At 44.8% G+C, this 16,571-nt stretch overlaps 1 protein-coding gene across 4 annotated transcripts in view; it reads right to left on the bottom strand.

Moving 5' to 3' along the window:
- Positions 1 to 16,571, bottom strand: part of RNF157 (ring finger protein 157) — a 77,865-nt gene that overhangs the window by 29,819 nt on the left and 31,475 nt on the right. For all 4 annotated transcript variants that reach the window (XM_080993757.1, XM_080993758.1, XM_080993760.1 and 1 more), the window contains exon 3: positions 2,833 to 2,921. In XM_080993757.1, coding sequence (XP_080849883.1) covers positions 2,833 to 2,921 — 89 coding nt within the window. The remainder of the gene's footprint in view (positions 1 to 2,832; positions 2,922 to 16,571) is intronic.

Consider the following 16,571-nt stretch of genomic DNA (forward strand, 5'->3'; position numbering starts at 1 on the left):
GCGGGGGAAGCCTGAGCTTCCCCCGACCCCAGTCCCCAAAACGGGCTTCAGCGAAAGCCTGCATTCACCCCATAGGACGCACACACATTTCCCCTTCATTTTTGGAGGGGGGAAAGTGCGTCCTATAGGACGAAAAATACGGTAACCCTGAAGCATCCCATTTGCTAAGCCTGGCCAGACGTCCACACCCACCTGCCACAGTAAGACAGCAAAATGTGATGCCATCCCCTTCTTCCTTCCAGACACCCATTTCATCCCTGCTACATCAAGCGAGTTCAAACAAATCTCTACCCAAAGCTGATGCTTCTGGCCACACTCCTCTGGGGCAAGGGGCTGAGCTGGACCCTGAAGGTAACTATTTTGGAAATGAAATCCTGTGTCTCGGTGGGGCTTTGGTGCCCCATGCTATGTTTGCAGAGTCAGTAAGCATGGCAAGAGAAACCCAGTGTTCCTGCTGTTTTATTATTATTATTATTTTGTTTAAAATGGATTACTATGGTGTGGGTCAATATTATCGGAAATGAAGTTGCCGGGTGGGTGAAATTGATTGTAGCAAGCAGTGCAATGAGTTAAAAAGGTGAGTGGGAGTCAGATAAAGAACTGAGTTTCAGCTGTGGGTAGAAGTACAGCATCATCAAGCTGCCAGGACTACCATGTTGAGAAACGACAGAGGGGTCTCGTCTGTGCCAAACATTTAAAGCACTCTTATACCACTTTAACAGTTATGGCTTCCTACATACACACCTCAAAGACACATGGGAGCTGTAGTTTGTTAAGTGTGCTTACCTGACAATTCCCCTCCCCTCAAACCACAGTTCCCAGGATTCTCTATGACTATTAAAGTGGTATCACAGTGCTTTAAATATATATAGTGGGACCTCGGGTTACATACGCTTCAGGTTACAGACTCCGCTAACCCAGAAATAGTACCTCGGGTTAAGAACTTTGCTTCAGGATGAGAACAGAAATTGTGCGGCGGTGGCGCAGCAGCAGTGGGAGGCCCCATTAGCTAAAGTGGGGCTTCAGGTTAGGAACAGTTTCAGGTTAAGAACAGACCTCTGGAAATGGCAGAAATGGCAGACCAATTCTGTGGTGCTAAATTATGTATCCTTGTTTATGTATTGGGGTATTTACTTCACACCCACCCACTGTCAGGGAGGGAGCCCCCTCTGGATACCCATGCACACAGCCACTGGCAGCAGTGGTGGGGGAAGGGCTACCAAAAGGCTCCCCCCCCCCCTTTCTTTCCTCTGCCTTTTCTGCATGCCTGACTTCCCAGGCCTTGGCAACATCCCTCTGAAAATAGCTGAAAACACAAATGCAAATTGAATCCAGAATGCAAGTAAGGAAAGGGCAATCTTAGTAACCAAATTCACGGCATGTTAAACTGGTAGAGAACATCCCTTCAGTTTCATTACTGCCGCTATACTGCCCACAGTCTTTGCTAGGTCAGTCCCTCTACACACACACACACACACACACACACACACACACACACACAGCAACCCCTCAGGTCCTGAGCTCTAAACTGCTGAATTTTATTTGGCTCTGATTTTAGCCCAGCAACAGGAGTGAATTCAACTCCGTCTAATCCTGTTGTCACCTGAAGTGACCCTGAAAGCCAAGTGGAGAAGATAGAGATATAAAGGCACAAACAGCCTGTCTCCTTGTCTTACAGGGCATCTGTGTAACTCCTCCTCCAAAAGAGCCAGATAATCTCTGCACTAATCTTGAGGAGCTACAAACGGATCTCCCCTGCTGTACTGCAGCTGATGGGATTGCTTCCAGCAGACCATTATCAAAACGGAGCAAACAGACTTACCTAAATTCAAGCCTTGCTTTTTGAAGTCAAGTTCAAATGGGGGGAGGGGGGGTTTAAAGGAGCAAAACAATGCATGACACTCTCATCTGTGGATGGCATGTGTGTTCTGAGCAGCTGAGTTTGCCCAAGTATGCGGGAGGCTGGGGGAAGGATGAGCCTTTCATGTTTAATGAGCAGCAAAGACCTGAGCATTTAAAAACAGTAACCGAAACTGGGAAAAGGACCAAGCCTCTGTTTCTTCTATTGAAGGGAAACCAGCTCATTTACACACATATGCAGCATTCATAACTGGCACACCATGCATGCATTCTGCCACTTAAATGCAGTAATTTTGTGCCCGGGAAATTAAGAAAAACCAGCTCTCAGGCACCTAACAGAGGGCACCCTTTGTCAGAATGAATAACTGCAAAGGCACACAGCACTCACTGTGTATAACACCCCATCTATCCTATTAGACAAGTGCTCATGGTCCATATATATATATTTAGGAAGGCCAAGGTATGTTTGGCACCTTTAAAAAATCATTTATGCTTGAGGATGCTTTTACAGAGTTATCTGATGAAGTGAGGAAGGGAAGGGGCATAGCTCATACATGCTCTCCGTGCAGAAAATCCCAGATTCATTTCATCACATAGCCACTCAAAAGGATTTCTGGTAGCAAGGCTGAAAAAGACCCAATCCTTGCAGAATTTTTGGGCTCACCAAGGTTGACAGCAGCTGCCTAGTTTACACATCACGTTAAACCGTAGTTTAAAACAAGGGGCAGCGTGTTAGTGCTCAAGTTCCCAGGTTGCTCCTTCCCCACTTCTGCCTGGGACACGACAGGAGGGAAAGCAACCAGAGGTTGGCTTCACATTACATGCAAACCAGAGCTCATGGTTTGTCCCCACAACCAAAGGAATTTGGATTGGGAAGTTATAAGGTCAGCTCCTTGAGTTAAACCGGTTTAAAATAAATTATGGTTCAACATCAGTGCTACAAACCCCTGTTGTGGAGCAACAGCGACTTACTTGACTAGGCGCAATGTGTCCTTTCGGACGTTGATCAGGCTTCGCAGTGTCTTCACTGGCTCCTGGGGCGGTGGGGCAGCATACGGAAACTGGACAGAGAGGAAAGAAAGAGAATTTGACATTTTAAGATGTCACTTGGTCTCTAAGGCCCCATCTGCTGTGACTGGCACAAGCCTAACTTCTATGTTCACTCAGTACAGTATTGCATGGGCAATAGGATCCTGACAGACACATTGCTTGCCCTTGAAAATGAAGGGAAGCAGAGACTTTTATAAGGGTCACTAGAAACAATCACTAGAAACAAGCCGGATCCATTTTGAATCATGACAACTCAAAGAGTCCCACAACTGGAAATGCAATGGAACTTACCGTATTTTTCGCTCCATAGGGTGCACCGGACCATAGGGCGCACCTAGTTTTTAGGAGGGGAACTCCCGCCTCGCTCAGAAGGCTTGCGGATAGCTGCCTGAAGACTGGAGAGCGAGAGGGGTTGGTGCGCACCGACTCCTCTCGCTCTCCAGGCTTCAGCGAAAGCCTGCATTTGCTCCATAGGACGCACACACATTTCCCCTTCATTTTTGGAGGGGGAAAGGTGCGTCCTATAGAGTGAAAAATACGGTAAACGATTGTTGCTGAACCTTTGGAAGCCGCCTCTCTGGGCTCATCCACACCTCTGCTTGCCCCATTACTTCCCCCTGGGGAAACCCAGAGGTTACCGCTGAGGACCAAACAGCAATTGGATTTTCTGCGGATTGCCGCTTGTTCCAAATCAGCAGTAAAAAATGTGTTTTCCATAGGAATGTTGCAAGGCAAATGCAAAACCACTAAGGTGCATCCTTAAAAAGCAAAGGACAAGTGGAAAACCATTCAGCCCCATGCTTTTTAGGCTTGGGACAAGTACAGATGAGCCTGTTTATTTGTTTGTTTGTTTCCCTCTGCTTGTCCATTTGCTTGTTCTCAACATGACATGTCCAGACCTATCTGGTAATGTAAAGGATGCTACAGTCAGAAAAGCACCTCCAGGTCTGTGAACAGCAGCAGCCTCTTGACTTGAAGTCAGGAGTTGCATTTTAGGAGCACAGAGATGTAATGCTTCATATGCAGATGATCTCCCTGGCCTAGAACACTGGAAGGAGGCGCCAGTAAATGTATGCACCTCTTCTTCTTCTTCTTCTTCTACTTCTTCTTCTTCTTCGCTGCCGCTGCTGCTAAGAATCCTGAAACACAACAGCGGCTAAACCTGCAAGGCAAATTATGAGTGGCTCCACACGTGCATATTGAGCATCTCAAGGGATGCCATGGGGGCGGGGGACAGCTCTTAAGGCACATGCCCCCTCGGGGCACAAGGGAGACTCTGTAGTTCCCCGCAACAACTGAGATGGAGAAGGAGAAAGTGGAGGTGGCAGGCAAAAGCAGGACAACAGCTTGGAATCTGAAGACTGAGCTCCCTTCCTTGGGCTCCAGCAACTAGTAGGCCCAGTAAGTTGGTGAATGGACATTTACTTCCTGTGAAGGGCACAGCCAAGCTTCTCTCTCTCTTTTTCGGGTGGGGGTGGGGTGTTCTCTAAAAACGGCTTGGTAAAAATTCTGCTCTGTGTCACATCTCTGCCATACATTTACATAGAATTGTAGAGTTGGAAGGGACCACAAGAGTCATCTAGTCCAATCCCCTGCATTGCAGGAATCTTTTGCCCAAAGTGGGTCTCGAACCCATGTCCCCAAGATTGAGAGTCTCATCTTTATCCGACTGAGCTATCCCAGAGAGATTTTAATGCACATGGCTTCCACCAAAGAATCGTGGGAACTGTACTGGGGGCTGGAAATTGTAGCTCTGGGAGGGGTCAACTACAGTTTCCAGGATTCTTGAGTTGTAAACAAAATCTGCCCTTTTTCCCTTAGGGGCTATCCAAGAGCCCACATAGAGTCCTTACGTAGGTTCCCTATTGGTAGGAGAAAATAACAGAGGCCAATCAGAGAATATTGAGAAGCAAAGCAGCTAGTAAGCCTGATCTTTATTAAAGCTGTTGCAACAGGGTCCTCCCCTCACATGCAGGAAGACGGAGGAGGACCCAGAACAAAGGTGTGCCTGCCCTTATATAGACATTTTAAATTCCCTGCCCTGGAGCTCAAGACCACCCCTCCGTACATCATACACACATCACAGAAGGGGTGTAACCCATGACCACCCCCCACAAACATTGTACCTACATCACAGAAAAGGCGGTCTACCACAGAAATTTGAATGTTGTTGTTTTTCCTGTCTGTCAGGTTATCTGATAATGCCTTATCTGACTGCCTTTCCTGGTAGTCTGCCCATTCCTTTGAAATGGTGATTACCCAATTCCTATAACAAGGAAGGTTTTTTTCACCTCCTCCCTCCTTGCAGAGAAACATTTGGTCAGCTTGGGAGTCAAAATGGTTTCAGGGCTGTCTTCCTGTGCTGCTTCAGACATGTGTTTTATATATTTATGTACGTGTTTGCTTGGTACATTTATGAACATTTATTATATATCTAAGACCTTAAAAGTCATATAACACTTGGGTGGGGGGGAAGCCACATGCTCTGAATGTATGGCATGGATGAGACCCCAGACTGGTACAGCTGTGGTTTATCCCTCCCTTGCTGGAAGAGGGGTCGCTTTGAAAGATCGGAATACAGTACATTTTTCCTCTGTGCCTGCTGAGACAGTGAAAACCTCCCAAGCAGCAGAATACATCCCATGCATGCGCTATGGACACATTACAGCTGCCTTGGGAACCTTTGTTCCAAGTTATTCATTTATTTAGAGCAAGCAGGATGTTTCCATCACAGTCTTAAAACAGGCAGCACAAGCCATTACCTGAACATATACAGGTAAGAAGGTGGAAGCTGCTTTGGCACTACTTCTGCAGCCCCTTTCATGCTTTGCTTGCCTCCTCCCTGTTTTCCTATTGCTCTCGTAGAAGTCTACCGTGCCCAGTGCAGTAAACAGAGGGGATATTTTTAGCTTGCTGATGCAGCAAAATGCCGATTTAGATCAGTATCTGGAGGTGGGTGCAGAGATTATTCTCTGCCTGCCTGTCACGGAAAGACTACAGATTTGCCTATTTAACCAACTGTGCTCCAGAAGCAGAAAAGGGATTATTTACGCCTGCTTGATATTAGCGAAGCATATAAAAAAGAAGGAAGAGAAAGAGAGTTAAGCAAGACAGTTTCCCTAGAAGGAAAGGAAATGAGCAGGACAGGCAGTTAGCATAGCATCGTGCAACCCATGCAGGGGGTATCAATGCTGGGAAGAAAGCAGCTAACATAGATGTACTCTTGAGTTATCAGTGTTGGGGTTTGTCCACATCAGATCAAAATGTGGACCCCCAACCCAGTGTTGTTTGAGACCTTTCTAATTTCAAATGTGGCAGTTTTAAATCCTAATGGCTTTGGACTTTCCAAATATTAAAAGCAAGCAAGCAAGCAAACCCACATTTCAAAGGGGAACAGTTCATGACAACACTGGGATGGGGAGGGTGTCATGTTGATGCCCCTGCACGGGGACACAGGCCCGTGCAAATCCACATTCTGCTCATTTGGACAAGCCCTTGGTTCGCTGAAGCGCTCTTGATAAAGAATATTTCAACTTTAAAGAACAGGTATCAAGGCAGAATTAGGATTCATTTCAAAAGGGTTTGGTGCTATCTGAAGAAGAGCTCTGTCACACACATGGCCACTCCCAAGGGCTTATCCAGTGTTCCCTTTCCTTCGCTCTTTTTAGGCATGGTCCAAGCTTTATAAAGCTCTGTGTCAGAGCAACTTTTGTTTTGCTCCAGAGCTTTCCCTGTGAAAACCCCAAATTGACATTTGCTCCGAATCAACTTTAAAGAGTGTTAAAGCGTGGACCTTTGCCTGGAAAGAGCTGGGCAAAAGGGTAAGTGTGGAGAAGCCCTCAGTCTTCTGTCTGGTGTGGCTCCAGTGTTGAGAATATATATATGGCGTTTCAAACCCTAGCATGTTGGAATGCTTGTAACAAATGAACTATATGCTTCATTCTTGCCTATTTTCACATTTGGTTGAGTGTTTGCTTGTCCTCTCTCTCTCTTTCCTTTGAAGAACCCCTGTTTTGCATTGTGACATTTTCCTGTTTGAACATGCAATGTGTTAACCGATTTGTAAATATTGCTAGATCTATTGATATAATTACAGTATACAGCACATAATACAATAGACCCGTGGGTCCTAATTTGGATGAATGTTGCCTTTTCATACCAAGTTGATATTGTTTTGTTGTTTACTAAAGGTAATGTTGCATGTAAAAACTTTCCTTTTGTTCAGTGAAGCAGCAGATCCTGGCAGCTATGTAGACCAATCTGTCTTGTGCATGTTTCATTAAGTACCTGCTTAATTCCTGCAGAATTTATAATCAAGAGCTGAATAATGAATTTTAAAAAATCTGAAACATTTATACTGTGCTGTTCAAAATTGAACACTGTCTAACAGAAAATTTAAAATAAATTAACAAAATCAGATACAAATCATAGAAAAAACTGAGGATTAAAAACCAAAATCAATCACGACTCAAACCCCGCTGATAAAATATCAGTGTGCACCGTGCCCATTCCCCAAGTCCTCAAAAACAAATAGATTCTAACAGCCTATCAGAAAAGCCAGGTATGGGGGCAGGACCAGGCCAGAGGATAAGCCTCAAGAGAGTCATTCAGACGGGATTTGTGTTTGAGGAATGAAACCTCATTGAGCTCCCATTTGGACTTGTCACAGCTGCGACATACTCATCTATAGCTTATGGATGCTACATTGCTTCACGACAAATCCTTTCATTTTGAGTCAACAGCTTCTGGTTGACATAAGCAACTACAACACAGCATAAAGAACGCCCAGAAAGAATGAACTGTTAAAAGCATTCAGCCTAGCTCTACCAGATGTGGAACATAAGCATCATGACAATCCCAGTACCGTTGACACAGAAATGTAGGTTTTGTAGCCAATCAAGCGATGGGAGGATCCAGTCCTAGAAGGGTCACTGATGTCAAGCCACACAAGTTCATGTGAAAGTTTATGGGCTGGAGCCAAACAATGCTCTGCGCTGCAGAACACCAAGTTACCGCGTAGAGCACACAATAGCGGCTCTGCTTTGTTCCAAGATGTTAGGAACACTATAAACCATAGAATAGTATACTCAGATTGCTGACATATCAACCCCCCAATTCACAAAGAAAGGAAACCTAGCTGGCTGCATTGCTACACACTGCAATGCAAACAAGGAGCCTTATGTCAAGCCTTTTGGTGCCACCAAGTGGTAATGTTTTGTTGTTACTTTAGCAGACGCACACAGGAAGAGGAAATAGGATAGGATTGTTGTTGTTTAGTCGTTTAGTCCGACTCTTTGTGACCCCATGGATCAGAGCACGCCAGGCACTGTCTTCTACTGCCTCCCACAGTTTGGTCAAACTCATGCTGGTAGCTTCGAGAACACTGTCCAACCATCTCGTCCTCTGCCGTCCCCTTCTCCTTGTGCCCTCCATCTTTCCCAACATCAGGGTCTTTTCCAGGGAGTCTTCTCTTCTCATGAGGTGGCCAAAGTATTGGAGCCTCAGCTTCACGATCTGTCCTTCCAGTGAGCACTCAGGGCTGATTTCCTTCAGGATGGATAGGTTTGATCTTCTTGCAGTCCATGGGACTCTCAAGAGTCTCCTCCAGCACCATAATTCAAAAGCACCAATTCTTCGGCGATCAGTCTTAATTATGGTCCTGCTCTCACTTCCATACATCACTACTGGGAAAACCATGGCTTTAGCTATACGGACCTTTGTTGGCAAGGTGATGTCTCTGCTTTTTAAGATGCTTGTTTGTCATCGCTTTTCTCCCAAGGAGCAGGCGTCTTTTAATTTCGTGACTGCTGTCACCGTCTGCAGTGATCATGGAGCCTAAGAAAGTAAAATCTCTCACTACCTCCATTTCTTCCCTATTTGCAGGGAGGTGATGGGACCAGTGGCCATGATCTTAGGGTTTTTTTTATGTTGAGCTTCAGACCATATTTTGCACTCTCCTCTTTCACCCTCATTAAGAGGTTCTTTAATTCCTCCTCACTTTCTGCCATCGAAGTTGTGTCATCTGCATATCTGAGGTTGTTGATATTTCTTCTGGCAATCTTAATTCTGGCTTGGGATTTATCGAGTCCAGCCTTTTGCATGATGAATTCTGCATATAAGTTATATAAGCAGGGAGACAATATATAGCCTCATCGTACTCCTTTAGGATAGGGATGGGTGATGCCAATTAAAATTAGGCCGAAGAACCAAGTGCTCTCACTGCAGGCAGTGAGGAGACTTGTACCAAATCTTGTACGTGTAGACAAATAAATAGCTGAAATCTTCCCAGCTTCCTGCAGGGGAAACTTCCTCCATAAGCTGCTATACTCCTACCATCCCTAACCATGGGCCACACTGAGATGAGAGTCCAGCCATGTCCACAGGGCCAAAGGTTCACCACCCTTATGTGTAAAGCAATAGTTCTTCTGATACTTTTATCCAGAGAGCCAGTCATTGGCCTGGTTCTCATATAACACTAAGACAAATTATGACTTTGCATAATTGGGCAAGCATGCTGGTGCACAGTGAGAAACTCATGGCCACTTTGCTCCTCCACCGCTATCACTCTACTGGGAGTCAAGTCATGATTTGGGGCTTGATGATACATCCAAACCTGGGACCATGGTTTGTTTCCATGGGATGCCCCAGATCTCGCATAGCTACCAAAAGTAATCTAGACTCATCTACGTCTGGAAGCACCACACAAATTTGAGTTCTTAAAGCCACAATGTGTGCACAAATCAATGCTAAAGTAATTTAAACCAATTATTAGTGGGAATGCTGCTTAAAGAAATTAAAGCAATGAACATGGTCAATTCTGAGTTCTGCTGCAAAACAAAAATCCTTAATTTTAATAACTATATTAAATGACATCCAAAGTCTATGCTGATCCTTAAAGTATAATCTGGATAGAATGGGCAAGCCCATCTAGGATTACCCAACAGAGGACTTGGCCTCACTGCAGGGAGTTTTCCAATCCGACAGCTGGATAGCTCAGTTGGTTAGAGTATGGTGCTGATAATGCCAAGATTGCAGGTTCGATTCCTGTGTGGGACAACTGCATATTCCTGCATTGCAGGGCATTGGACTAGATGAGCCTCAGGGTCTCTTCCAACTCTACAATTCTAAGATTCTATGATTCTCACAACCTCTGTGGCATTTTGAATTTGTCACCCCTTAACCTTCTCCCTTGACAAAACAGAATACATGTCTCCAAAAACCTGGATTTTTTGAATAATAAAGAAATTGTGCAAAACAGGTAAATGCATGCACACTGACTTTTCTCATGGCTCTGTGGGTTCCGGATCCATCACCGTCTATTTTCTAGACCATGGGGTCTAGGGTATACAAAGCAGGAAATGCATTGTTGTCGCCAATGCCACACACTATCAAGACACTTGCAGCAGATAATACAGTGGTACCTCGGGTTAAGTACTTAATTCGTTCCGTAGGTCTGTTCTTAACCCGAGGTACTATTTCTGGGCTAGCGAAGTCTGTAACCTGAAGCGTATGTAACCTGAAGCGTATGCAACCCGAGGTACCACTGTATTCTAAAACAGTTGAATGTCAGCAAGCACAATCTGACTTCCTAGAAATTTCGCTATAGGTGCATGCCCACGCTTAGATGGATTTCAACCTAAGTTCTATAGTGATTCATCTATCTCTGCCTCCACTGTGGCTGGGTGGATTCTACCTTACAATCTGCTGCATCGGCAGAACACTGGAAAAATGCATTGATCCTCAAGTGCTGCCAAAAATAATTCAACAGCAAGGGCAAAAGGGGGGAGGATATCAAGTCACTCCTTGGCCAAATGGCTTTGACGCAAGAAAAGAAAAAAAACGATGTGAATGCTGAATGCTGTTACCACAAATATGCACTTAGGTGCGCATAGACTTGGGAAAGAACCCTCAAACTGCTTTGTTTATTCAAAGCAGTGCAGCACTGCTTCTAACCATGCTACCAGGGATTTTCAAGATGTGCCCATCTGAACCGTGGCTGGGAACTCCATATATTAGTGGGATGCCTAGCAGGAAACAGGGCAGTGTTCATGTATGCCCAAGGGACTCACTATGTCCTTTGGAAACCTCTGCACTGGGTCTATTGCTCTTGGAAAAGCGCAAAAACAAATTAGCAGGTACCTGGTTCAGGGATACGCAATCTCCCTTAGGGAACTAGAATACGGACACTGTCTCTGCCTGGAGGGGAAGCAACGTTTACTAGTAAACTACTAGTAAACTGCCATGTAAAGATTAAATGAAGCTGTACTGGAGATAGAAATCTGGAGGACCCCGTATGTTTGTACATTTCAGCTTCCTATAACCACACAGATACCAAACAAGTCCATTAGACTTGACTCCTGACGTCATCCACCTTCTACAGCTGATGGCTTTGTTCCTACCACAAATCCTTCAAACTCTTTTGATCGATGCCTTTAGAACAGAGCACAAAGTGGCAAAGTTTATTTTTCTTTCTGCAGTGTATAGTTTCAGCTTGCATGAAACTTTGTGGTGAAACCAAACATTAGGCATTGACTCAGCCAGTAGAGCATGAGACTCTGGATCTCAGGGTTGTGGGTTCGTGCCCCACATTGGACAAAATATTCCTGCAATGCAGGGGATTGGACTAGGTGGCTCTCACGGTCCCTTCCAACTCTGCATTTCTATGATTACATTTCTAACAGAATGAATGTTCAATTATTATTGCATTCTCTCATGTTACAATGAACCACAAGTGTGCATAAAAACAGGCTTCTAAAATATATTTAGAAATGTTAAAACACTCAGGATAATATTGACAAAAGTCATGTGCTAACGATTGTAGCAAGCAATTAGTGCTTTGGAATGAATTCCTAAGTAGAACAGCTGATTTCAAATCATTCTACTTTTCTTGGCAATTTAACAAATGCCAATTAATCCATCTACCCTGATTAATGGGGTTTGGTGGCTGGTGTGGCTGATATCTAGCCTGTTTAATTCAACTCTACCTTTTATAAAATCGTTGGTGTCCTATAATAGGTGTTGCAAACCTTTTTGGGCCAATGGGCACATTTGGAATTTTGAGAGAGCCTGTGGGTGCCAGTCACAAAATGGCTGCTGTGGGTGTATGGCATAACACAAAATGGCTGCAATATGGACATGGGATCATGATTGCCACATCCAAAAGAGCAGAAGAGGAGATAGGAACACAAAATGGTGCAGGCATGCCTCTTCATTAGCTGCCCAATCATCTAGTCCAACCCTCTGCAATGCAGGAATCTTCACCCAACATCGGAATTGAACCCACAGCCTTGAGATGAAGAGTCTTCTGTTTTACCAACTGAGCTATCCCTTGGGATGCCCACATAAAAGATGGTATCTATTTAAACAGTTTAATAAATAAACAATTTGTGGGACTGGTAGGCAGAAATCGATACAATCCACTCACACCATGAAAGATTTCCATGAGTGGATTAAAAAAGCGGACAGACTGTATGCACTTGTAACTTTAACACAGTTTACGTTGGCCCTGCCAAGCCAGAGAAAATCATTTCGAATCCAGCCCTGGGCTGTGACGAGACTAATCACTACAATGTGCTCAGCAAGCGATGCTCAGCAAGAGCAGGCTTCTTCACAGGCAAGGGAAAACATTATCTAGGCCAAATGCTTTGCTAGGAGGAAATGCCCCATTACTGAGTAAATGGGGGCCATTTAGAATAAAAAACAAGGAAGCAGTGCCTGACAGAGGAGGAAGGGAATAGGCATCTCTGCAGAAAAAGTGTCACTCTCTGTCTTGACTGAGAAGCGGCACATGTGTAGCTTCTGATGCCCCTTTCCCTGCCACAGAAAGAAGCCCTCTGTATTCCACTGGATCAGAACAATCAATGGGTCAAGCATAACGAAAAGGGAACAGGGAGTGGGGAGGAAGAAAGCATGAATAAACAGCACACAGCATGGTCAGGAAGTTAAGGGAACAAAGAATGCTATGATATTATTTGCCAGCTCCATTTCTTAATGCTCACTTGCTCCAATATGTGTCCTAAAACAGAGACACCAGCTCAACTTTCTGTTTCCCGGCCCTGAAAGTTTAGGAATGTCTCCGAACAGCAATTTTGTTTTAAATAGACGTTGCACTCTATTAGAGGGACCCTGCAGAGAAGCTGCTCTCAGTAGTTACTGGGTGGGTGGGAAGTACAATTGGATGAAGATTTTCTTTCTTCGGCTTTTTAGTTCTTTGGTAAAGCTGCAGGTAGCAACACAAGTTTTTTTAACGTGCTGCTACTTTTAGCTATGCTACTAGTCTTTCTGCTGTGAAACTACATTGAGCATTATTTTAAACAAAATGAGAAGTGAAATATAATTGCATCACAAATCAAAACTAAGTTACACTGCAGAGGCTTCCAGGTTCAGGGTTGATGTGATTGGGGCTGAGACTACATGGCAGAATTTTGAATTCCAGATGATAAGATTTTACACAATATAGATAGGTTATATGCATAAACAATGCATAGATGCAGGAAATGTTATGGGCACAAGCACTATACACCTGAATCTCCAACAGAGGGGGGAAAGAACTGTCCTCTCACTGTATAGCACTATTGGGACTGGGGTGGGCACTTAGATCAAGTAATAAATTACAGTGAATCTAGTGAAAATCGCCATAGCTGGGAAGGACTCAACATAAGGCTTTTTTGGAAAAAGCTTTAGGCCAGGAATATTTGCAGATCATGTGGCTAGATGGTTAACTGGGTAGGGCAAAAGAGAGTGGGGGCAGGTGTATCAAAGCTAGTAGCAAATCAATAGCTTGCCTTCATCTTCTTTCAGTTATTATTTAATGTACATTGTAAGAAACAGGTTGCCTGTTCTGAAGAAGCTGAAAGTGGCAAAGCATCACATTTACATGCAAAAGCTCTATAGCCAAAAGGCAAACAAACAAACACAGGGACATTGTGAGAGACTTAGAGAGGAAGCTGTATCTTGGAGAGAAATCCTCCAGGATGTTTACTAATGCACGTGACCAAATTGGCCCAGGGAAAATGCCTCAGACAAGGTTATAGTGCTGCTGAAATACAAGGACAAATTGGGTTGCTTGTTCCTTGTTTTCAGCTACTTTCTCAATTTAAAGATGCAGATATTCCCCAAACGATGACCTGGAGTTTACTGGCTCAACACTACTACCTTTGAACCCCCTTTGTATTTGCACCAACAGAGAAGTGTCTCCTGCTGGTGTCTTGTGCGAAGGTCTAGTGCAGGGACGGGCGACCTCCACCTCACAGACCTAATTTGCCCTAGTATGGGTTCCAGTTTTGGTCTGCAAGGCTGTTTTTCCCACACCATGCCCACCTGCCCCACACCTGAAGTCTAGGACTATGGATTACAGAATTGTAGAGTTGGAAGGGACCATGAGGATCAGCTAGTCCAACTCCCTGCAATGCAGGAATCATTCACCCTGTGTGGGGCTCAAACCCATGGCCCTGTGATTAAGAGTCTCGTGCTCTAGTGAGCTATCCCTCGTGAGGAAGTCTGTAGCCAGTCAGTCAGTCAGTCCTTGAAGGAGCTTGCAAAGAGCCCTGCATGGCATCTTGAATAGCTGACAATAGGCAGCACTTCAAAGCACAATGCAGGCTCTCTGTTTCTACTCTGAAGTCTCAGTGATCATAGGGGTTTCAATGACCCCATCTGATGTCCCTGTGACATGAAATGATTGACTGGTAAATGGCCACAACCACCTGTCAAATTCACCCATGAGGAAGCAAAAAGTCCCATGGTTCCAATCTTGAAGGTAAAGGGACCCCCTGACCATTAGGTCCAGCCGTGGCCAACTCTGGGGTTGCGGCGCTCATCTCGCTTTATTGGCCGAGGGAGCCGGCGTACAGCTTCCGGGTCATGTGGCCAGCATGACTAAGCCGCTTCTGGCGAACTAGAGCAGCTCATGGAAACGCTGTTTACCTTCCCGCCGGCGCAGTACCTATTTATCTACTTGCACTTTGACGTGCTTTCGAACTGCTAGGTTGGCAGGAGCAGGGACCGAGCAATGGGAGCTCACCCCGTTGCGGGGATTCGAACCGCCGACCTTCTGATCGGCAAGTCCTAGGCTCTGTGGTTTAACCCACAGCACCACCCACATATCTCTGCCGTAAACTCACAAGATGATCTTAGGAAGGTCACTCTTTCCCAGCCTCAGTACCCCAGATGCAAGATGGAGCACAATAACACCAACTTACCTTACAGGACTTTGAAAACATGAGTAGTTCTAAACAAACATTAAGCATTGTTAATAATAATAATTTTATTATTTATACCCCCCCCCCCCAAATCTGGGTTTCCAGTAGCAGCCACACCTAAAGTGGATGACCCCACCTCTCATGCTGTAAGCAGAGTACTAATAAAGAACAGGGATTAAAATCACCCTGCTAATACAAATAGTCTTTGGACACCCTCCTGCAAGATGCCCTTTACTCCCCTAGGATAGGTGCACTATTTTGGAAATTCCAGCTAACTAATCTTCGTTCTCCAAAACCTGAACAAGGAAAGAACTGAGCAGCAATGAAAGTGTTCCACTGCAGCTGTGCCACCCTTACTCTAACCCCCTTCCACTCCTAGGGTAAAAGCCCTACTCATGTATTTATTCGTTACAGGGCATTCATATGCAACAACAGGAGCAAGGGCACACTTCTAGCCCTGCCTCAATGTTGTGTCCCTGTCTCTGAAGCATCTCCTCAGCTATGTGCGTCAAAGGATGGAGGCCTGACATGAGAGCCCTTTGTGCGAGTGCAGAAACAAGACGGTGCAACATCATGGGCATGCCTAGAACCATAGCCCTCACCCTACACATGAGCAACCCTACAGGCAAGTTAGGGTGTGAGCACAGAAAAAAGTTCTGCTGAACTGAAAAGCTGTTCTGCTTCTTCCATCCATCTCATAGAACACCAATTCTGGACGCTGTAGAAACGCACCTCCCCATCTTATAGTTTCACACAAAGGACAACGTTCTGAATGCGACAGGGAAGAAGGATAGAAGACCCTCTGTCCATAATTAATGTCTTGCACATCCTGGAGGTCTGAAACACGGTCTGACATTTAACGCTTTGCTGAGCTAGCAGGCAATAAAGCAAGGCTGCTTCAGCCTGAGAAATAGGATCAGGGACACTTTGTGGCTGCTCTTTAGAACAAACACATCAAGACACACAGACCCAAGCGGAGGAATGAAGGGTGGGGGTGGAAAAAGAGCAAAAGCTCTGTCCAGAATACTCTGCATCAAAATGTCAGGCTTCTCTTGTAAATAGTGGAAGGGAAGCTAAGAATTAACTACTTAAGACACAGGAGCATATAGGAAATGTTGAACTGCCTGGAACCTCAAGTGTGGAAAGAACACCCTTAGGTGACGAGATACAGGCGGATCATCCAGCAACACTAATCCACGAGAGATGCTTGTACAGTCCTCAGACACACAGTTCTTAGACACACAAATCACAAAGTTAATTAAACCAAATAATGGCACTTCCTTCTCAATTATCTGTAAAAGCACTTTGTGCCATACATAAACACACAAAGTCTATACACTTTTTATTATTATTTGCAATGTTTATTCAGTATTGCACACACTGGATTCCTGCAAATTCTAACATGGACTTGCTCTCTGTTTAAGAGTTGTTTGTTTAAGGAAGCGCACTCTACAGTGCTAA

Source organism: Podarcis pityusensis (assembly GCF_964106645.2).
Source record: "Podarcis pityusensis genome assembly, chromosome: 2".
Taxonomy (NCBI): domain Eukaryota; kingdom Metazoa; phylum Chordata; class Lepidosauria; order Squamata; family Lacertidae; genus Podarcis; species Podarcis pityusensis.